This window comes from Amblyomma maculatum, chromosome 4 (genome assembly GCF_055883805.1).
Source record: "Amblyomma maculatum isolate TAMU_Amacu chromosome 4, ASM5588380v1, whole genome shotgun sequence".
Classification (NCBI taxonomy): Eukaryota; Metazoa; Arthropoda; class Arachnida; order Ixodida; family Ixodidae; genus Amblyomma; species Amblyomma maculatum.
The window spans coordinates 133,314,767-133,339,687 of record NC_139347.1 but is presented as its reverse complement, the minus strand read 5'-3'; the positions used below and the strand labels follow the sequence as shown (position 1 = coordinate 133,339,687).

At 44.4% G+C, this 24,921-nt stretch overlaps 1 protein-coding gene across 1 annotated transcript in view; it reads left to right on the top strand.

Moving 5' to 3' along the window:
• The window catches only part of LOC146192606 (uncharacterized), a 377,072-nt gene that overhangs the window by 20,948 nt on the left and 331,203 nt on the right, over positions 1-24,921 (top strand). The window contains exon 2 of the mRNA XM_084602502.1: positions 1,775-1,942. Within this exon, the coding sequence (XP_084458628.1) occupies positions 1,775-1,942 (168 nt within the window). The remainder of the gene's footprint in view (positions 1-1,774; positions 1,943-24,921) is intronic.

Below are 24,921 nucleotides of genomic sequence, written 5' to 3'. Positions count from 1 at the left end.
GTTCAAAAAATCCTCATACCTGAAGTTTTTCACATTCACGAACTTGGTGACACATGCGTCAGCCAACCGTCCGCCAACTGTCAGCCAACTGTTGACCCCTCTCCGAAAGGCAGAGCTGAAACAAAAGCTTTCTCCAAAAGGCCGAGCTGAAATAAAAGCAGCATATACCATAGCCAATATAGGCTTAGGCGTAAACTATTTGCTTGTATGCATGTAAGGGCAAAGGGTCTTAACAGAGCAAACATGCAACTTTCTGGAACTGAGAAGAGACAAAAGATAAATGGGTATTCCAAGACATGTCGCAGTCGAAAAATACTGCTAAGTATTTGACCGTTGACAAAAGCATAATTGAAGGACATTTGCAATGAACACAAGTCTGCTTAAGAGGGGACATGGCGAAAGCTACTTTACAGAAATGTTTTCATTAACTGCATCGTCGTTTTCATTCCTTCTATGATTATCACTATCGCTGCTATCATCATCACTATCAACTATATGCACCATCAATGTCGTCGCTGCTATCATTATTATTATCACTAACTGCAGCTTCACGGGCATCGCTGCTATGACTCTTATGCTAGACAAGCAAAATTACGGCCTGTTTTTCATGACCCCGGAGTGGAATAGTTGGGAATCAGGGATAGTGGCTCAATTCCCAGTGGAGAGAGTTTCTTTTTCTTGCTGCCACGCTTTGTCCTCTGACTCCTTGAAGGTGAATTGCTATTGCACGCTGGCCTTGGCCCGAGGTAGCGCAGTGAAGCTCTCACTTGAAAACAAATCAAAACTGACGTCAATTGTGTCGTAGGGTCCCCATGAACACAAACAATTCTTACTGGTTACTTTATTCCCTGCAGCCAACAAAATGCGGAAATCATCCAATCCTACTACCGATTCAAATAGCGGTTCTTAATTGTAAATGTAGCACGAAAATATAACATATGATTCGTTTATTTCTGTATCGTTCTCACTGACAATTTTGTCTCTTCAGTTCCCAGTGGATCTCGCTGAATGCAATCAAACACCACCTTGGTGGCCCATATCAATTGACCTTAAAGCTGGTACCAGGACTAATCTCATAAAAATGGCTTTTTATATATGTATTTCTTGACCACTGTGCTATAGATGGTAATACAGGGGCATATCACAATATTTATTTTTTATCTTTAGAAGATCGCACCATAAAGTGACGAAAACAAAGCTGAAAAAGCATACTTTTTCTCGTTAACGTTTTTCTTTATTGCTTCATCATAAATGCAGTACAGCCAGCAAATAACACACCGACGTACCAAACATCCGTTTATACACAACACTAAGACTTCTTCACTGCAGCCAATTTGTTAAACAGGCTCAGCTATTCTAACGGCTCGTACTGACCTCTGAGGATGTTCCGTACATGTACTACACTCAGAATGAAGTTTTCAGGCGTAGAGCAAACGTTTTCATCAGCGCGACTGGCCTGCATTCTTGTCCTCCAATGGGGACGAAGGATGAAAACCATTATCGCGTCGTATGATACTTCACCCTCATTTTTGACCATCAGATAGCGAAATCGATTTTTTTTTAATTTCTCTGAAAGACGTCCCAGAATAAATTAGCGTCCCAGCATTCAATAAAAGCGTGTTCGATTGTTTCAGGTTTCTTGAAAAGACTACATTTGGTCGACCAATGGACAAAGATACGTTTCTCGTGAAGCCATGTTTTTACCGAGTTTTTTCTTTAAACTGAGCATAAACACCCTCTCAATAACAGCATACATTTCCATTACTCTTTGCAGCTGAACGGGTCGACGCACGTGGGCCGCATTCGTACTACATGGGGCGGCGTAGGCCGCAACGTGGCCGACTGCCTAGCGAGGCTGCTGGCCGACAGGGTACGCTTCGTGTCAGCCGTCGGAGCCCACGACAGACACGGCGAGGCGCTGCTTCAGCACAACCCGCTCCTGGTAAGGGCATCTCGCTTCTTGCGCGATGTGCGACGATAAACTTCAACTGGCGGAAAGTTGATAGGCGGTAAAGCGATGGCAGGATAGCTCTTTCCGCTACCGTTCAGACTAGCATTCAGTTTTTTATTGCTTGTGCCACAGTATTACAGTTGTCGTCAGACCTAAAAACCCGCGTTCTGTGTAACAAAATACCTGCTTGGTAATTAGCGGTCCCGTGTCCTTGTGACCTGACCAGGCTCACTGTCCAATCAGCGCACAGGTAACCAGGTAACTTCCTGTAACCGCTGAACGCTGATTTGTAGGCGATGTTTGTGACATCGCTAGCTCAATTTAGGCGGGTGGCATTGCCGAGCGCCGATGATAGCCGAGGTATGTCCAATATACCTCGGCTACTAATAAAATATACCGCTTTCCAAAGGATGAAATGCTTAGATGAATTGATTACCCAATTCTTCAACATGTTACGTCACCGTTTTCGCACCAGTCACAGTGGCGCGTTGCCCCTGGCTTACGATACCATTGCCATCGATGCTGCATAAGCACGGCTTTAAGAGCTGTCGCTGCAAGGCAAACGCGTCACTCATGACCTTCACACCAGAAATGGATGTCAGGCGTGCGCGCAGTCCCAGCCTGTCAACATTATCCGTGAGTCTTCATCTCGGATGCATTAGTAATGCTAACGGCCTCCGATTCATCGTGGAAATACGAGATGATCAGTGAAAGGAATTCCTTCGTCCATGCACTCCTCTCTCATCTTGAAGACCTCCGGCAGACATTTAATTATGACAGAGGGACCAGCTTCACGTCTCCTTGCTTGGCGCAATTATCGCCCGGAAGCTTCCTTTGTATTACTCAGTTAGAAATAGATGTATAAAAAGGTCAAATTGGCAGTCGTAGCAAAGTTCTGCAGCATATTCCTTAAGCTGTGCCCCCTTTGTCAAGAGGAAACAATGGGTGAAATTATCAGGCTTCTTTCGAGCGTGCCTGTGAAAGAAAAGACCAATGAAAGTCATGGCACCGGAGCTTTGTTAATGAGCGGCTCTAAAATTACTCGGCATGTGGCTCCGATTTCTATTGGATTGTCACCTTCAATGCTTCAGGGATGGAACGGTCCTGCATTTTCTATCGAGGAAGCCTTGGAAGTCGCCTGATTGGGCACGTCCGCTAGAGCTCATTAAAGCAATCTCATCTGCAGCCTCCTGCGCCAATTTTTCTGCGCTTATCTGTGCGGATCGTCGGGTACCAACTGTCCAACGGCGACATATTTTCCTAACGCCCCTAAGGGAACTCTGAATTGGCTGCAAATTGATGCATTTAAATTGCTCATTTCATCGGCTACACGTTTCATTTACCTCGTCTCTCGGATGTTTTGCTGCATTTCATTTGTTTTACCCCTCAGGGCCAAGGGAATTGCAGAAAGGGAGCGGCGAAAAATAGGTACATTTTTATGTGTATATCCAAATACATCAAGGATTATCTGATAAGGATATGTATAACATGCGCGGAAGGGGATGGGAAGTGGGGGGGGTGTACACTGGCATTATTTCAAGGGTATACATCACAATTAGAACGAACATAAACTGATATACAACAGATCAAAACAAGTTAGAACAACAAGCATTATATTAAAATCATCAAGACCGCTAACAATCACCCTAAATAGCACAAAACAACTGGAATAAATACTCTAAGGAACACTTGCAAAGGGCATTAGATAATGAAATTTAATTGGGTCAAATATATTTGCAATGTCTGACTGCAAATTCCTACATTCGATTATACTTAAATTTTAAAACCAGCATGCCTAATGGGACGACTAGCAGTTGACGCACTTGGTTTTATATGCGTGGTCACAACACGAAACGATGGCCGGTGTTTGAGAGGAAGAATTCATCATAAAGGGAAAGATGGTAATGAAGTTTATGGAAAAGTGACAGCCAGGAAATTTTACGATGAAGCGCTAAATGATGTAATTACGTTTTATTATTTGACAAGGTTACATTGCTGTAACATGAATAATCGAAAAAAAAATAAATTGTGGTCGAAACGTTTAAGCCTTCTAGGATACTGATGATGTAAGCTTATTTAGGATCACAATTGGCAGACGCATGTTCAAGCTTCGCGCATACTGATATGGCATACACGCCAGTTTAACTACGTGCATTGTTGGCCGTCTTAAATTATGTACCGAAAGTGCTAAGGTGGGTTAACGGAATCAATGGTAATATTGATATGATTATTGAATAAATTAGACTGAAGACTGATGGCAAGATACTAGTTAGTTGAGGTCAATTCAACAGCATTGTTATTTAGGAAGCAGGTGGTAGGCGGTTGTTGCCTAGCTATTGGTGAAAAACGTCAGTTCAGTTTTGGTACTACACATTGCTCTTAGCCAATTACAACTGCATGCACTTATCACTTCCAGTTCAGAATGCAGTGGCTGACTATTTGTGTTACATGCTACACATATATGAAGCACCGTCATCTGCCAATAGTCTAATTCTAAAAGTCACGCAACTGGGTAATTAGTTAGTGTAGCAAATATCCAAGTACGTTACCTTGTCGAATTTCGAGCACAGCATCACCAGAACATGGGCTGAACTTCTTAACAGCTATGTTAACTGGGTTATAGATGACAAAAATACATTTTATCGATGCAATTATATTAGGGTTAATGTGAAGTCGTAACAGCTTAAGTAACAACCTCTCAAAAAATCCAAAAGTGTTGCGCAAACTTGAAACCCAGCATACATTAGTGAGTGCACTTCGTAAATATACCCAGCAAATTGAGTGTCACGGGAATAGGCTTGAAAAAAGCATGCTGATCATTGAAGATGATATTCTTGTCTTCAAGGTAGATGGTAACATAGTTATGAATGGTGTGCTCGAGTCATTTACAAGTAGTACTGGCTATACAGAGGCAACTTTATTTAAGCGGAGAACGTTCACCTGATTTGAAAGTAAGTATCATTTTGCTTAATTGCGGTCATTAGGAATAAGGCCTGATCATAATTACGGAGAAAATATGGCTGTTAGGATTCGTCATAAACTGTTCAGTGTATTCTTTTACGTTTTATGATTGAAATCCAGTGATCTGTGCCAGAGGATGGTTAGTGAAATTATTCATGAATGAAAACTGATATAAAGGTATCAAAGAAAAAGTAAAGAGCACGGCAGAATCTGCATTGGAGTAATGAGAAAGCACGGATGCTGCTGTTGGTTGCTTTTGGTTGTGTCTAGTTGCTTAATTCATTTCTTGTTTATCTATTTCAGTCTTTGGTACTTTCAAACTGCGCGCCAATCCCTTCTTATGCCCTTTTTCGGCTCTACTTCCGATTGCGTGACGACACATCCTCTACCTCACATTAATTCACTTCTTGTTTATCCATTTTATTCTGGTGCTTTCAAATGGCGCGCCAATTCCTTCCTATGCTCTTTGTCGACTCTACTTCTGGTTGCGTGACGTAACATCCTTGACGTCACCCTAATTGACTGCCTTAATTAAATACTTAAGTGTCAACTCCTTCCTATACCCTATTTTAGCTCGACTTCAGGTTGCGTGATGTCACATCCTCGACGTCGCCTTAAATGACTGGTTTAAATTACTATTAATTGATACATTCAAATCTGGCGTCAAGGCTGAGACCATTTTAGCCTTTGCTTTTACTTTTTTGCCTCTAATTAATTACGTTATAACTCATTGACCTAATTATTTTTTCAAACACAACATTACGTCACTCTCTATCTATTGACCCCGCTCATTAACCACTACCACTTCTCAATTACTCAAAACGGCTGCGGACACGATTGTGCGAGTTTTGCCTATAATTAATTATGTAATTAGCATATTGGTCTAATTATTTTTCGGACAAAACATTACGTTACCCTCTACCGACTGACGCCACTCATTGACCTCTATCACTTCTCAATTACTCACAACTGCTGCGGACGCGATTTTGCTGGCACGGACTGCGGACGCGGTCTGCGGACAGAAATCTATGAACATAGCGAAGTAATGGTTTCGCATTATTAAGAAGCTGCGCGCACTGTGAATCAGAGGCGGGAATTCATAGCAGTTAGTAAGACTGTTGTCAGTAATACTTCCTGGATATACCTAGCAACAAAAACGGCGAGTGTTATCTTTACGCAAGCTATAGCTTATATAGCTGTAATAGCTACATATAGCTGTATAATGCACTCAGTTGATAAGCTGGGACTGTCCCTCAGTTCGGCTAGGGTGTTATCGAGAGTTGCCGGCGTGGCGGTCTGTAGTTATTACGGGGTGTCCCCTCCCTTACGGTGCGCGGCTCAGGTCTCCACCGAGAAGTGTGACGGACGCTGCGTCTTTACTTTTCAATAAACCAAGTTACAAAGAGGAATCGCGCCTATACTCTGGTGGCGAAGGTTGAGCGTCTCCCAAAATTTTGCATAGATGGTAAGTAATAAGTAAAAAACGTTGCGATGAATAGACTTCAGTGTATCTTATAGTTCTTCTTTTACGTGTTTATATATTTAATATGCGTTCGTGAGACCACTCTAACTTTTCTGCGCAGTCTTTTTCAAAACTTATCGCTGTCAAGTGGCCGAAGGTGGTTGGTAAACCGAGAACTCCTGTTTCAATTCATGGATAACGTAAAAATGAGCTTGTCGATGGGACCACTGAGGGCATTTTTAAAAGGAACCCGGTTCTGTTCAATATATCTTAAATAAAAATGACGTAAAAATTATCTGGCAGTTTTATTACTTTAGTTTCATTGGTCACAATTGGCTCATTTCTTTTTGCAACACTTCTTTCTTTGGTGCAAAGGTCAATGCATCCAGTGATAACATTATGGTCAGCTATGCGCTCCTCAAGAATAGTATCAGAAAATATGACAGGATGGTTAACTATGCTAATTAAGAATATTCGCAGAAATGATAGTGAAGCACGTCCCTCGACTGGTTTATGAACTACGCTAATGAAAGGTCAAGACAAATTCTGAAAAAGGAATGTGCCGTTGCGTCCATGGCTACTACGGAAAGTGACGAAGAATTAATGTTATGAAAATAAATTTTTCAAGTATAATAATTGTCGCATTACAAAAGCGCTTCCGCGCTTCGCTCAACACCCGATCTCGCAAAATGAAGTACTACCCATGTCGAATGAAAGGCATAAAATTTCAGCCTGCCCTGTAATTGAGAGTAGATATGAGCATGAAATTGGTTTATTACCGGTGTAGGAAATTTGCACGTGCTGACGGGGAGGACGCCTAGACGAACGGATGTAAACGCCCCGCCGTGGTGGTGCAGTGGTTAGGGCGCTCGACTACTGTGCCTAAGGATGGGGGGTCGAACGCTTTGTGGCGTTAAATGTCATGATCCAGACCAAACCAAACGAGACTGGGTGATTGCCCCAAGCACCTGAGTGGGCTGAAACTCAGAGGCCATTGGAAATGCTGATTTCATTCAGGCAGCCCTGCTAGCCGGTCGTGCGTTCGTGGTGATGACGGCTCCAGGGACAGTGGCGGGCACGCAATGCAAATCCGCCGAGCGCGCAGCGATTGCAGTCTTGATTTAATTAAAGGCATACCGCGCTCACGGGCGTGTCATTTCTACTTGGACACACATCTCCTTTGAAGTGTCCGCCGAGATTAGGACTTTTTTTTAACACATAAGTGACCCTACAGTACAGCGACAGCCGGCAGAATAAGCAAGGCTAATCCCACCTGTAGCATACAACAACTCAACTCAGCTCAAGTGGACAGTTTGTGCCTTTCAGCCTTGCGCTACGCAACAACGCAGAGTGGTGGTGGTGGTGTTGGTGATGGTGGCTGTAGGAAAAGGGAAACGAAAATGCATGGGCCTTTGTAGCTGAGCCACCTCCGCTGCCTCGTGCGGACAGAAGAGAAAATAGAATTCTGATTGATTAATAGGCAGGGGAAGGAAAATAGAGAAGAAAGGAAATACAAGAGGGAGAGAAAGACGCGCGCAGCTACAACAGCCGTCGTCAACCGCAGAAGCAGTGGCGAGTGCAATGACGGCCTAGAACAGATAAAATTCGGTGGCTGGCTAGCCCCCGCCGCAAGCGGCGTTGACCTACCGTCCCAGCCCCGTACGGCCAGGAACTGCCACCCTTCACCACCTCCGCGCAGAGTAAAGGCACTTTGTCTCGGGCTTGATGTGTCCACTGGGAAGTGAGTGTGCGGTACCGCGGCGCCATCCCTTGGTGACAGCGCGGTAGCCGGTCCGCACTAGTCTTTTTAAATCTGGTGCCCAGGTGTTGGCTGTCGGTTTTGTTTGGACGCCATTGCAATGTCGCCGACGACGAAAGCTGAAAACATTTCATGCTTAATTACGCCGATGATCAAACCAAATGTCATTACCTTAAAAGAAATGTAAGCCCACTGCAGGAAACAATAACTATCGGTGAGGATACGAAGTCATCCACATTCTCGATGTTGCCACCGCCTCATCTTCGCAACTCTGTATAAAAGCGAAAAAACCTTAACTTGAAAATGGATGCGGTAATAAACATGCGGTTATCATGAATGGTATCGTTGAGCCACGTTTCAGTAAACAACGCTAAATGTCTGAGTTAGTGTATAAAAACCGAATTTCAGAGCGTATGCACTCACACGATCGCCAAAGCTTAGCAAAAATCTGGCTTACGCCTCGCTGATGCTATATAACAACTGTGACGCCAACCAATGGCGCCATGCACATCAAGTAGCGCTGTTGCAGGGCCCGTCTTCCCCATTGGCTCAGGCGCGCCATTTGCTCGTACGGCACCTAGTAATTGTAAGAGGTGTCCCCTTAAGGACCGATGCCGTACCCTTCCTGTATTAAAAAATAAATGTTTGTCCTCATCGTCACAAATAAACCTCAATTTTTCCTTCGTTTGGCATCAAAATTGTGAAGTCATCGGCCTTCATGCCTCGTTCAAGGTGGTATCATACCATGTCGCTTCCCACTTGACATCCATTTGTTAAGTCCAACTGGAGGCCAGATTGCGATAGGGGTTTGAACCGGCAGCATGTGTACCGTCAATTGTATGCTTTAACGCTTTGCCAAACTGTACGCCAATCTCTCAGTGCTAGACCGACAAACAAAATCGTGATAAACAGTGCCACATTTTTCGCATCTTAATCGGTTAAAGTGGAATTAAACCACGGCTATTTATTTTTATCGGTGCTGCAAATGCGATTCACTGGCGGTGGCAGAAGACGAACTTAGGTTTAAGCAAAAAGGTTTAAAATGTCGTTCACTGCCGCGCTGGGAGAAAGAACAGCCTGGCTCTTGTTGGCATTCCGTACATAAACTTCATTCTCTGAACACAGCATGGTGAAAACACGATGCTCTCGACTCCTTTTTTTCGTTGCAACTCGCGTGAACAGGGGAGGTTCCCGTTGCTTCTCCCTAGCGCTCCCGAAAAGTCTTGTGAATTTCATAAAATGGTGCTTTTAACTGAATGCCGCAGCTGGGGACCATTTCAACTTGCTTGTCATGAGATGACATTGCAACGTGAGGCCATGTTTTTTCTTTTTTAGACGAAGCATGGCCCACACGACGGGCTCCGGGAACCCAAGCGTCTCAAGGTGAACTGTGCTGTTGCACTGCCAAGAGTAGAGCCACGCTCTAAAAATTTGTCGAGGTTTAACTCTAAACCTAGATACACATCGAGATACCTGTTCGGCTTGGGGACACTTGTTAATCTTCCAGGTCAAAGTTCGTGGGATAATTGGTCAACGCAATGTTAAGCGGCCTACTTAAATTTAAACCAAACTGAAAGATATCCTGGCTTCAAGATCGAGCAGCGAAGACCGACCTTAGCTTTTCGTTTGTTGCCGTTTGGCGCAGACAGTTAACATTAGTTAGGTCCAGGATTCTGGGAGACCTAGTTATCAGAGAAATGCGGAGTACTATATAAAATTTGTTTTTACGCTTAGTTTATTGTTATTTTGTAAGATACCTTTGCAAACATAATTATATGAGTAGTCTAAGCTAACCGGCGGGTAACAAAAGTTTGCTTCTGAAGTTTGTTCTGCGCTCGTAAAGAACAAACTAGCCTGCCACAAAAAAGCAACGGGATTCGTTTTAGACAATAACAGCAAAACAAATAATAACTAACTACAAGAAAGCCGACGGATCTGCGGATATATCGACTGTTATTGTGGCGTTACTTAATATGTGAAAAACAAATAACTTTCAAAAACTCTTCCCCAGAAAACATTTAGAACTTTTGGGTATGAGAAACCAGGGTAGAGGGAGACTTCTTGGTATGATAAAAGAAGAGTTCCTGGGATTCTGTTAACGGTCGCCTTTTGTATATAATCTTGATATGCCACGAATTAGTGTTATACTTCATGTCCAAAGGCCTCGCTTCTCCCATTGTATGGTCTCCACGCTCGCAGTGCTAGGTGAATGGAGCTTTGTTCGGTGTCCCTTGAGCGGACGTCATTCTTCCATCGTCCGACTCTCTGAGGTTCTTTGTCTCGCCAATGTATAATGCCGGGCATTTACAGATAGAATTTTACAGATGACGCGTGGTTGTTCTTTAGAAACGCGATCTTTGGGACCTAATGGAAGGCCGCTGATCATTGAAGGGGATTTGCAGGCAATGCCGACATGTCTCCGCATTGCTTATGACCTTCATATATGGGAGCTCAGTGCGAATGCGTTTTTTTTTTTTTGCTTCACTGATGGCTGGTATTTCTTACTTCCAGGTGTGACGATGGGAGGCTCGCTGAATAAGACTCCATGCATAGCCGTTCTTGCCTATATTGGCGAGCACGGTGACTTTTTTTTTTCTTTGTACGCTATCTGAGGAACATATGGAATGGGGCTCCATTCAGAGGACTCAAGATGACGGAGGCCTTCTGGTTAATGGGGTGATTAGAATTAGCATTTCAGTAGCAGTAAGACATCAGTGATGCTCGAAAAGGGTTCCGTAAATGCGCCATTAAGCCCACTGGAACATGAATTTCATGGGCGCGGATTTCCAGCGCCATACAAAAACGTAATGAGCCATCTATCGCTATGTTAATAACGCGCCAAAATTGTTTCGCGTTAGTCTTAAAATTTTCCTAACGGATTCGATAAAGTATTCTTTTTTTGCACCTTTACTTTCGCTTCGTTGTGCTATATATGCAGTTTTATATTTGGCCCACTTGGCATGAGTTCGAAAAAGCTTTACCTAGCGGTAAAGGTGCTATTTCTTGCTGCAAAGGAGCTCGTGGTTGTTAAATTAGTCAGTTTTCGTGTTGTTAGGGATAGCGATGGTGCGGTTAGAGAGGAACTTATTTGTCAGTTCGTACACCTTTTCAATGAAAATATATTAGTTAGCTCCCAGCTTCGACCGCCAAGTGCTGTGGGAAGGATGGTAATAAATGATGAGAGTTCGTTATGTGTGACTTTAATGTCAGCTTTGTCGTAGTGTTGAGCTATTTTTAATTCCTTGCCAGCTCTTAGAGAAAACAAGGTTACAAAAATGTCCTCACAGAATAATACTTACTCCGAGAAAGTAACAAATAGCATAAGCAAAATGCGGTCGATTAGATAAAAGTAAATCCAACGTGCTTCCTGTATTTGCTGACAGTCCATAGCTAATGTAACCATTGTCGATAGAGGTAATTTTAGTGAAGAAAATTCAAGGAATTCGTTAACATATGGTGAAAAAGGAGAACAAGAAAGGGCTTAGCACGTTTTAATATATTAGGGAATTTAAAGGCATCAAATAAAAAAAAACAGTGTCGAAGAAAGTGTTATTGTAATGGCATTAACAGCATCGTGCAACTCATGAACAAACGTTGGCCACTAGTAAGAAGGGTGGTAACATGTGCTAACAATAAGTTTTTATGTGAGCTAAGGATAGACAGACCACACATCTAGAAGCTCGTTTGTAGAATATATGAATGGGGAATCTGTTCTTAAAACACCTGAACTGTGTCACCATCTCAACTATCGTAGCAGTTACAGTGATAGGCAGAAAGTTAGTTTTTCGATATTAGTAACGAGTACAGAAATTTGGGATAATGAAATAGTATCGCCGCTGCCCTTCTCGACTCCGTAGGGTGGGCTGAGCGGTGTAGCTTCAAGGGATGGGTTCACATGGTCGGCACTTTGTTCACTGTGGTATATTGTGGCAGTTACGCTGCTGCACATCAAGCAGGGCGTAGCCAGGAGGCAGGAGGGTGTGGGGGGACACAACATACCATAATTTTGCGAACACAACATAGCATACTAATGCTTTCGCATTAATAAGCTGCTTTCCAGCGAGACAGGTTTAAGCAGAATAATCTTAAATGTAGAAATGTCTTCCTCGTTTCTTGTTAATGGGTAACATCGCTTGGCTCATGCGTGGCGTGTGCGAAATGTGTGTGTATGGAAAGTGTCTGCAGTAGCTCTACAGCCACAAGTGTAATATTGATGAATAGCTAATTATGTCGAGTAAACTGCACTGCACTAATCATATCCTGAATATCAATCACGTAATTAGAGAATCGTGCTTAAATTCAATGTTGCGTTGCACTTTTAGGTCATATATAGTTGAATACCTTGTGTCGAGTAAAATTGCACTAAATTGTAAAACTTTATTATGATTAATTAGTTATTTGTGATTAATTTAAACATTACTCTTCACCATTACATCATATTTCACTGGATAGCTTACGTCGACCAAAACTGCATTGTACTACTTGCAGGTATTAAATATCGTTAATTCGGCACTGTTGCAAAAGCTAAAGTGTAATTATCCTAGAGCATCCCGTCATATATCATTGTGTAGATTATGTCCATATTTCATTTATTCAATTGTTTTAGGCAATACAATATTGATTGCGAATCAACACTAAAGCAGACTACTCGTCTCCTGACTATAGGTCTCGACCTCGAAATGCACAGCAGTATAATTGAATTGGGCTAACTGCAGGTTTAATTGATAACTGTAATTCGATACTGATTAAATATTGAACTTAACGGTACAGCATTGCGATATAGTTAGATATCTACAACGATTTCCATTGCACTAAAATAATTATAGTACTTAGTGATCGTTAATTACGATTAACAGTTCAACTTTAGGCTACAACGTGAAGTCATATAACGTTGAAAAGGTGTCGACGAGTAGAATCCAAAATCAGAGGCTAAGCCACACAAAAATCATACAGAGTCAAGTTATTCGTTGTCTAACTCGGTTAAAAAATATGCAACAGAAGCGAAACAGTAGCACCTAATGCTTACGCATTCACGTCACGTAGGAAGATTTAATAAACCTCTGGTAGTAAAGTTTTGCGTTGTGAAAATACTTTTTCCTTTTGATTCAAAATTACTGAACTTCCCCATTTTTATTTTACGACATATCTCATCTGAGAATATACGTGCTTAGACGATGAGCTACTTTTGCTGTAGAGAATGAAAGACAATCAGATCCACATTCATTCAAAGCCAACGGCAGTTTTGATTTGGTCTGATGCCATAATTTCTTTCGACGCGGGGACACCTAAACTATTAGAATATTCTGTCGTGACCTGAAGTATAAGTTCAGTCTGGCAATTTGAATTTCGGAATCGTCGTGCACGTAAGTCAGTGGAATATAATTTATAGCAGTTGCAATGTGATTTCCATTTGTTCACTGGGTCGTCAGGTAATTCAGGTTTAAGCAATGTTTCTGAACAAAACGTCCTTTCGATGTTATTATTCATAAGTAAGCAATTAAAAAACATTCGCTTGAAGTACCGCACACCTGTGGATAAAAGTTGTAGGTGGCGGTGTTTGCTAGCTTTTTCAGCCAGCAAACGTGTGGGCGGGATGCTTGTGAGCTTGATTTTAATGGGTTCTCCTTCAGGCTCGCCTCTCGCATAAGTGCCTGTGTTCAGTTCCGTTCAAAATTTACGAGAAGTGAATATGAAGGTTATGATTATACTGAAGGTTACAAAAAGAGGTCCAAAAGTTTACCAGTGTAGTGGGACCTCTATTCTAGAAATAATGTTACCTCAATAATAGCGATCCTCAAAATCGTCCAGGTGTTCAATTAATACAGCAGTTATGAGCACAGGATTCGTCCGTGGGCAGAGATGAAGATCCCTAATTAAAATTTGCCAGAGGTGATCAATAGCCCCTTTGCGCTTCAGGACGTCATGCCTACAACGTGATTTCAATTTTCGGCTTTTAGCCAACGCCCGTTCATCTCTCTTTACCCATTGTACGCTATTCTTTCGCCTTCCTTTTTTAGATTTGCTGACAGGAGTACATGACGTCATCATACTCGGTTTAATAGAGTCTTTTGAGTTCTCTGAATCATGATTTAACTCCACATCACCACTGGTCAAGTGAACAATCAGTAATCCCTCACTCTCGAATTAAATCTAATCAATTTCCTGGATTTCTCCTAAATGGTCGTGTTGCACTCAGCACCTCTTCGTGGGTAGACGCGTTCCTGCATTGATACCAAAGATAGGCTGTTGCTTTGAACGAGACAGCAACTCGTCTACGTTTTTCACCATGATTATCTCAGCGCTCCCTATGAGGCAGATTGGTTTATTTGCGCTCGGCGCCCAAGACCGGCCAAACCGAATGGTTAGCACGCGGTCGTTGAAAGCGCGGTGCACAGGTGAAAAAGCTGTCCGCAGTATTTCGAGCGCTGCCCGAGGAGCAGAGGCGATTCGGGTCACGGGCGAGTCGAGGCCTTGCGGACCCTGACACCCTTCCATCAGGCAATGGCCGCGTCCCCACGTGCGCGATATATGGGGAGTGGGGGCACCTGCGGACCCGCCCACACAGGGGCCTCTCAAATTGAATGCGTGGCCGGGTGCCGCCAGGGGCAGCCGTAACGGAGTAGCCGCGCGCCCGAAGGGGGCCTTCAAATTGATAAAGGGCAGTAGACAAAGCCACGCCCGGCAGCGGTGGCGACGTGACCGGCGCTTTACCGCAGCCGTAGTGCATGGCCGAGCGATCGTCGCCGCATCCATAAGCGTGATTGCCGACCCCGAGGGTAGGTGCGCGCCAGCCACGTCCGCCGAACGTGCTTCGGCCGCGAAGGTCGCCGCATCCCGTGGACGACAGGCATTGCACCGTCGCGCACTTTGCACCCACGCCAGACTGCGCACACACCGCACTTGCATGAAGCTCGCATTTGAAGCCAATATTTCTGCGGAGTTAGCTGCTGTTATGCGTTATATCTCCCCAAGACATGCTGCCAAGACAGTGGGTTCGCTAACGCTGGCGAACGAGAACACAGCTGCAATTCGAACCGACAGCATGGAAAGCGAGTAAACATGACAAGAGCTTTACTTGGAACAAGCTCACTGGGAGAAACGGACGGCTTGTCAGGCTGAGCACGCTGCTGAAAGCTAGTACGCATGCGCACATTAACGGGCATCGAGAATTACAGTTCGTCTTAGTGACCATGCAGGGTGTCACTTTGTCACTTCCTTTTTACATCCTCATCTTGAGTAGTACTGTCCGGTTTCATTTACACCATTCATTTAACGCTGTTCACAAACAGCGCTGCCCTGTACCTAAGTGGATTAGGTGTTGACGCAGAGAGGCAGGGAATAAAGTTACGATTTACCTTCCAAATTTGTATACTTTCTAAATGGAACACAATAATTACGGCAATCTAAATTTATACATTCTAAAATAAAGCATGTGAGCCTAACTAAAAGCTCTAGGTTTTACGTTAGGAGTCGAATTATATTTTTGACTTGAAATTGACGAACCAGGAGTATAGAGAAGCAACAATAGACTGGAAGTACCGGTTTTGTAGAAGCCAAATGCAAAATTGCATGAACTGTCATATTTTTTTCCAGTAGTCTTGAATGGAACCTGGAAAGAAAATAACTCAACATAACCAGAACGGCAATCAGAAGTGTACCCGATCAGCAGCGGCCTGATGTGCGCTGCTGAGAATGCACGAAAAATGGCGGTGAATTTTTATTGTTATTTGCGTTAATAATGTGTCGCGCGCTATATCTACACCGTTGTATCTCCAAAATTGGTAAAACGTGTTGCCAATACAATACAATACAATACAATACAGCAAGGTCGAGTCCACTTTTCAGCGAACATAGGTTATGACAGCATAGAACCAGTACCACGCTACACGCGCGTTACTGTTACTTATTTGCTGGAAATGTAACCGAACTTAGCCTTCTCGAGAGCGCAGTTTTAAATAACTACCCACCAGAGCCAGAAGCCGCTGCTGAGATCACGAGATCCTCCGAAATCGTGCCGCAGCATCTTTTTTTCCGACCGATCGTTTACTGAAAAAAAAAAAAAAAAGAATTGCCAAAAGTGTTTAACCAGGAAAAAAAAAGCACCACTTATGCACTCTTTATCTTGCTCGCTGCCACGTGCTTACAGTATTCGGCATTTATAACCCATGCTGTTAATAAGTAGCTGCACTCTACGTTACAATGAGTTAAAACCTGTTTTTCTGTCATACGGAGGAGGGCCACGGCGATCACAAAAACGTTGTGAAAAAATGATCAGGGACCGTCGCCAGTGGGGACCCCAGAAATCCGCTCTGTTTTTTCCTCGCAGCTCGCTCGTTGCTACAGTATGTATATATAGGCTTGTAAACACGGCCTTGGCGGCGCCGGCGCAGCCGGAGAGCCGAGGCAGCGCGTCGTCAGCGTCTCTCGGCGGCGGTGTCAAGTTCGCCCGGGCGATCAGCTAAGAGCCGGCCGCGGGTGAACCACGGAGTCGAGTTCCGAGACTGTTTACGAGGCTTGCCATCACTGTGGCGGACTCCACGTCCCGCTGTTATGGCGCGTAGGCGCCCGGTCACGTTCCGGCGCCAGCTTGAAACAAGAGCTTGCACAACGGATCCCGTCCAGCTACCGGATCGTTTGGCTCCTTCGCTGCCCAGCGCGCATTGATATACGCGCATGATTGTTTTCCAGTTGAGCGAATAGCCACGACTTATCACATATATCACAGTACATCACAATAAAAGCACGCCCGAAAAGCATTTCCGTCGTGTCTGCTGTCAAAGCAGCAGCTTCCGCACGCTAGTGGTATGCACTTGCTTGATGGTTCCAGCTTCTTCAGCAAGATTTTGGCCTCTTTTTGATACTGTACATAGACTTGGGCTGCCTGAATCCCGTCTGGGGCGCTGCATGTCGAAAGGCTGGGTGTGTTCGTGATAGCGCAATGCCGCATGAAGCGTTCGATATTCTTCTCCCATCGGTTTTTTTTCTCCTTCAATGCACGCATGCGGAGCAGACATCTCGGCTGGAACATCAGCGAAGCATACATAATATATATTCGGCTAAAAGATCAATTCGTTTCCTTTCTTTTTGGCGACGATAGCTCTTTATAGCAGCGACTGACATCGCCTTTTCGGCATAGGTTGTGATAGGCTCAGTGGGCTCTTGAATTCGTGATTTCGGCAGAAGCCCCGCCTTTCCCTTGCGCACTACATTTGTACGAGCTCCTGCTTTAATGTCTCGTGGGTCTTTAGGGATGACATTTGGCTGTCGTACCAGACTGCTGTGGGGCCCTTTTCCGCAGATAAGACCTGTAATATCGTAGTTTTACCGTGTCCTCACAGTTGTTGAAGATGGCCACGTGGTCAAATGGCCGAGCCCTTCAACAAGGTCCGTGCAAATGAAATCGTCGAATGCGGGAGGTATGTGAGGATACTGGAAGACTTACTGCGTCAGGTGTCGATGCTCCTGTCATATTTGTAGGCTTGTGTTCCAGCCGAGTGCAGTCTGATAACACCCCACACTCAGTGGACAGTCCTAGTAGGCAGCGGTCTATTTGAGCAGGTTTATCTGTTTTCGCGGATTCAGAGCCGGAAACTGTCCACTGCACACCCAGCACTTCCGCCAGATATCGCGTAGCCAAAACATCGTTACTTGCCCAGTCGAATTCATCGTTCCGATCAGCACAATTAACACTGTTTCCGGAAATCTTACTGTCGTGCCCCTATCGTAAAATCGCTTAAGCATCTGTTTCATCGTACAGCCATATCCTTGTGGTGTCTTCGGCTGGCGACACTCATGAAGTGATCTGCGCACTCGGGCGCTACCACACGTTCGGGTGGCCGTCATACGTGCACTGCTATGCATTCGGCTGGGACGAGCACGGGACGAGTGTGCGGCACTCTGCTAGCATGGAGGTCGACGGTGGAACGTGGTACAATCTCGTCCTGCAGCGCCAACAAAACAGTTCTGGTGTTGTTGGCAGCGCGCGCTAGCAGACGCTTAGAGCAGACGACGCTGTCAACGGAGTCGTATTTCACATACTGTAGCCGACAGCAGCTTTAAGAAAAAAAAAATGGAGACAAAACGGTTAAAATGGCCATATTATAAATAGGTCTTCAATATGGCAGCAACTGTAACGTGAGCTGCGCTCACACAGCCATTGGCGGATGACCCGTGCGGAGCTGAAACTCGACAATGTCTGCACAGAAACCGGTAGGCATAACCCCGTACGTGGTGCCTGACGAACCTGCACCGCAATAGCCGCAACATTTCACGAGCATGGGCCTTCGACCGTCGCTACATCTCGTTACAGACAATTTTGTAGAAACGTACAGGATTGTCTTCGAGATCCCCATGGGGATCTCGGAGGCCCCGGGGGAAACGCGCATTAAGTTACTGCAGTCTGGGAGCGTTTCGCACGTTCGGATCGACGCATATAGGACGTCGTACTCTCATCGTGTTTGGCGACACTTCTTGCTCACCGGCGAGGTGGCAGTGCGCCTCAGCCAAGGCACTCTTAAAATTTCCAGACGCATTAAACAAGGTTTGCCATCAATTATTAGTTCGCAGGCTAAAATAACTAAGTATTGACTGTAACTTATTGATATGTTTTCGTATCTTTTATTTACATTAGTCGGTACAGTATATGTCCCAGCCCGCATAAGCCTTGCGTGCGCAGCGAAACACACAAAGCAGATTTAACAGCGCCAAACAAACGACGAACACAGTAAAACAAACTACCAAACAAACCAAACGCACAAATCGATGAAAGACCATAAATACATTTGCGATGTGAAAATAAACAAACTGATAGCAACTGAATGTGCTTTTTCACCTTGTACAAACGCTCAAGGAAGAAAATGAGAACATCAAGAACATAGCAAATGGTATTTCCTCGTTCAGTGTTGTTTTTCGATCATGAGCGAAGAAACTTCTTGTGTTGCTTTAAGCGCTGATCTTCGGAACTTTCGGTGTTCTGCGGAGTTACACGGAGCATAATAAATGAGATTTTCTGCCATAATTGGTGGGGAGGCGCGTTATGGTGTATTTTTCCGCCGGACGGAGGAACCGTATTTGTAGTTGATTTTGACGTTGTTGATATTATAGCGGACCTGTGGAAGGAATCTTGCCCGGTATGTCAAAGAAAGGAAGAGCAGGAGGAGGAAGAGCCGGAGATTAACCGGAGGAAGAAACCGGTTCACTACCCTTCAAAGCAAAGAAAAAAATTTGCTTGTGTAAAGGTATAGCCCACAAAAAAAATATTTGAAACTATTTGAAACTCGAGTTCAAAAGGTGGGCGCGTAAAGCACTGATAGTGCCTGTCATAGAAGCATACATTCAAAGTGTTCTTAACAGTTCGTGTGGAATATTTAATCGAAGTAAACAGGTTTTTGAAGTAGTGGCGAACTTTTGGTTAGTATAAAGCCAATCTATGAGGGAATATTAGTTACTATTTTCTTATCCAGCAAGCAAATGGTAATACAGCAAAAATGTGGAATGCCGTAAATGATGGTGTCTGTCTTCGCTCCAAACAAGATATACAACCTGATGTGATTGACCAAAATATTGCGGACACGTTTAACAACATCTTTGTAAATATCGGGCCTTCCTTAGCTCAGCAACTCACCTCCACATCTGACCCGAGCAGTTCGATATTCCCCATTATAAATAGTTTTGTAATGAATAACCTTGAGTTAAACAAAATTATAACAGTAGTTAGCACACTGCAAGTCTGCAAAGCCTCAGGTCTGGACCTGATTCCTGTAAAAATAATCAAAGACAACACTGAAATATTAGCCAGCCACCTATTACATCTGTTTATGCACTCTATAAAGAGCGCAATATATTCAACAAGGTTGACGACTGGGCAAGTTGGTAAGGGTTCATATTTAACCAGCCAAAGAACGAGACACAGGAATGAAGAGAACAGGACAAGGCTGAACTAGCAACTGAATGTTTATTGAACAGAAGAAAAGAACGAAGACTCCTTCCGAAAAGCACGCGCACAACCCAACCGGTGGAATGGCAGGAAATTGGGAAGAAGATGAAAAAGAAAATTCAAAGTCAATTAAAAGTCAAGGCCTAACTAACCACTTTTCTAATAGATCAAATTCCTTACAATGAAGGCTAACCGACGCCTTAGCCCCACACTTGTCCTCAGCTTTAGCAATGTAATATGCTTCAACCAACTCTCTACAGAATTGATTACCCCCCGCAGGGGGCACCTGTTAAAGCAGGTGTTTGCGTGTACTGTGCGACACCACGGACCCCAACACCCACGCTTAGCCGTGCGTGGCATCGCCGTGTCCGGGGAAAAGGGGATCCTGGTGGTTGAGCCGATGCCGAGTGTTCGGACCTTTAAGGCACCTCGGCGGAGGCAACACACCACTTTGGCCCCAGCTTCACGTAGACGGCACCTCCAAGCTGACCCACCCGGGGGAAATCGGCAGTCGTCTTTTCCTGTCCTCCCCTCCATCTTTCACTTTCCTATCTCCTTTCCTACAACTGTCCTGTCCTCTCCTCTGTTCTTGGTTTTTCTTTTTCCAGGCGGCTAGGGTTAACCTTGTGTGGCGTACCACCCTGAGTACCGCCATATTTGGTTATAGCTGGGGTGTACAGCTGGCATGGACTGGACTTGATCGCAAGTTCCTGTCCTACCCCCTTGTTGGGCTCCATGGTGGGCGGCTGGCACCTTGGCCGAACAACACACATATTACATGGCTTCTTCTACTGTAAAAACTGATCGCCTAAACAAAAAAAGGCGCCCCGAAGAAATTGCAGAATTTCTGCAAAAACCTAAGAAAAGCTTCCCCAAATATCACGTCGTGCACTCCGAAGTTGAAGGAAAGCCGGCCCGAACTTTGTCCCCATTTCTAGTGTCAAAATGTTTCTCAGCTGTCCTTGTTCCGAAATACAAAGTCACAAAAATAGCAAACGGAGACCTACTGCTTGAATTAAACGACGAAACACAGTATGCAAAGCTTCCAAACCTCCACTGCATTGGGGATGTCAATGTGACCATCACCGCCCATAGATATTTGAACACCGTGCGTGGTGTAATCTTCGATAATGACTTCCTCCACATAAGCGAGCAAGAAATGCTAGAAGGTCTTGCAGAACAAAATGTTGTAAATGTGCACAGGATAACAATCCGAAGAGATGATAAAGAGATACCTACTAAACATCTCATTCTCACATTCAGCTCAAGCGTACTGCCAGAAAAAATCGAAGTAGGATACCTGAAAGTTTAAGTCCGACATTATATACCGAACCCCCGAAGATGTTTTAACTGCCAACGATACGGCCACGGATCACAAAGTTGTCGCAGTCGCAAAACATGCGCAAAATGTGTTTCGAAAGAACACCAGTCTGAAAACTGTGATGCCTCATCGCCACACTGCGTGAACTGCGAGGGGGATCATCCTGCCTATTCTAGATCATGCCCAAGTTGGAAGAAAGAAAATGAGATCATCACTATCAAAACAAAAGAGAACATTTCATTTACAGAGGCCAGAAAACGACTTGCACAGACTAATCTTTTTCTATTCACTGGAAAACCAGACTATGCGGTTGTAGCGTCCAAGGGCGAGGCACTACACCGCAATCAGGCGTCTGCCAAGGTGTCTTCGGAACCTGAGGCAGGGCCATCCTGCTCGCCCCAGGCAGAAGCAGCAAAGGCTGCTCTGCCAGTTTCAAAAGAGGGCTTGCCGACCACGGAGTCGGGAGCCCGCAAGGTTTCCCCTACCAGGGGGAGACCTAAGAATCGGTCGTCCGTGCCTTCACCACGGACCTCCAGCGCCTCGGGTGAGGCGATGGACTTCTCCCCCAGCACTTCTGGGCTGCAGGGGAGGAGGCACTCACTTGAAAAAAGGGAAAACCACGTATAACCCCTCCTGAAGTAAAGTAACTTTTCTTAATCCCCAACATATCATAATGGCTTACATAGTACAATGGAATTGTAGAGGTTTATTGAGAAATTACGCAGACATTACAGATATCCTCACAACCATGACACCCACAGCTGTGTGTCTTCAAGAAACAAACCTTGGGCATCAGCACACAAATATCTTTAAATAGTTCAAAACTTTCCGAAAAGATCGAACGCATGCTGGTAGGCTGTCAGGAGGTGTCGCCATAATAATACAACCTGATGTCCCTGCCAGACAAATACCACTCAAAACAAACCTTGAAGCAGTGGCCGTAACCATCATAAGCCACAAAACGATAACAATATGTTCCCCCTACATACCACCACAACTCTCAATTACACTACATGAATTAGAAGACTTGACTGAGCAGTTGACAGAGCCATTCTTGATTGTTGGGGATTTAAATGGGCACTCCCGCTACTGGGGGAGTGACCATAGGACAGATCTTAGAAGACTTTATACTTTCAAATAATATATGCCTTTTAAACACCGGGAAGCCGACGTATTGTTGCCCCAGCTCTGGAAAAATGAGCTGCATTGATTTAGCCTTCACATCTCCATCACTTTTTAATGATTTTAATTGGGATGTTTTAAATGACCCTCTGGGAAGCGATCACTTACCGACAGTTTTAAAGTTATCATCATCCACACCCATCATCCTATCGAGGCCACGGCGCTGGAAACTCCACCTCGCCGATTGGTCGGTTTTTAGAACGAACGCTGCGCTAGAAAAAGTATATTCTGAAGATTTCAGCGTAGAAGAAATAAATGAAAGGTTTATCGCGTGCATAATTTCAGCAGCACTATTATCCATTCCACAAACGTCACAACACGCAAGAAAAAAAAAAACAAAGTATGGTGGACGGAGGCATGCAAATTAGCCAAAAAAGAACAAAACAAAGCATGGGGCAACCTCCGCAGATATCCGACACATGAGAACCTGATTAACTACAAGAAAGCCAAAGCCAGAGCGCTGTATGTCCGGAGAAACGCGGAGAAAACTTCGTGGCAAAAATATGTGTCCTCGATAAAAAGCTCGTTGCCCTCCAAAAAAATGTGGGAACAGGTCCGAAAATTTACAGGAGATTTCACCCCTTATACGTATCCTATGCTGACACCACCCGGAACACAAACAACATTAGAAGAACAAGCGAACATTTTAGCCGAACCCTTTGCCAATGTGTCAAGCTCATCTAACTACACTCGCACATTTCAAAAGCATAAAACAACAGCAGAAAAGCAGAAGCTTCCCCTTCGGACAGGTGTAAATGACGACTACAATGCACTTATAACAATACATGAATTAAACAGAGTCTTATCTTCTGGCAAAAAAACAGCACCGGGACTTGACAATGTACACTATCAAATGCTCGCCCATCTCTCACAAGCCGCTGTAGAAGCATTGCTGAATTTTTTAATAAAATATGGACGACTGGCAAGATACCACAAGCTTGGAAAAAAGCCATAATAGTACCCTTTTTGAAATCAGGCAAACCCCCCACATGTCCTAGCAGTTACAGACCAATAGCCCTAACCAGCTGCATTGCGAAATCTTTTGAAAGCATCGTAAACATCAGACAAACCTTCTTTCTTGAATCCTGGCATCTTATCGATATACATCAATGCGGCTTCAAAAAGGCATCATCAACAACCGATCACCTTGTCCGCCTCGAGAACACAATCCGGGAGGCGTTCAGCCACAGGCAGCACTGTGTCGGGGTCTTCTTCGACCTGGAGAAGGCCTACGACACCACGTGGAGGTTCGGTATCCTCCGCGACCTAGCAGATCTAGGTATCCGTGGCAGGATGCTGAGCTGCCTGAATGACTTCCTGACGAACCGTACATTTCAAGTCCGTTTAGGCACAGTATTCTCCACGACTTTTGCACAAGAAAACGGCGTGCCGCAGGGGTGTATTCTAAGCACAACTCTCTTTATAGTGAAAATGAACTCGTTATCTGCAATAATCCCAAAGTCCATAATGCACTCCGTCTACGTAGATGACCTGCAAGTAGCATGCACTTCCTCCAACATATCCACCTGTGAGAGACAACTACAACTGACACTAAATAAACTAGCTACCTGGGCAGACAGCAATGGATTTAAGTTCTCTCCTCAAAAGACAGTGGCCGTTGTGTTTTCATTGAGACGAGGCTTACAGAATTATCCCACGTTATACCTCAACCAAACCATACTACCAGTGAAACATGAACATAAATTTTTGGGTATCACATTCGACAAGAAACTTTCATTTCTTCCCCATATAAACAATCTGAAAAAGAAAGCAGCCCAATCACTTAACGTCCTAAAGGTGCTGTCGCGAAAACGGTGGGGGTCCGACCGAGCATGCATTCTGCAAATCTACCGCTTCGTGGTGCGCTCTAAGTTAGATTACGGTTGTATAGTATATGGTTCAGCTAAGGCATCCTATTTAAAACGACTAGACCCGATACACAATCTTGGATTACGGTTAGCAGTTGGCGCGTACAGAACATCCCCAATAACCAGCCTCTGTGTAGAAACAGATGAACCTGCATTAAAGGACAGACGATGCGCCCTAACATGTGCATACATCCTGAAACTTCGTTCTCAACCAAAACATCTATGTCATTCAGTAGTCACGGAATGTCCCTCTAGGACAGTCTTTAACAAGCCCCGGTTGATTAAGCCGCTTCTCATGCGCTTCGAACAAATGTGCCAAGATTTAGACATTAGTGAATTGCCAAGTATTGCCCCAAGAAATAAACCACTCCCACCATGGTACACCCTCCCAGCAGTTTTCGACCTCACACTAACGCAGTTTCAAAAAACACGCACACCACATGAGCATATATCACAAGAATACCTTGCATTAAAAGAAAAAT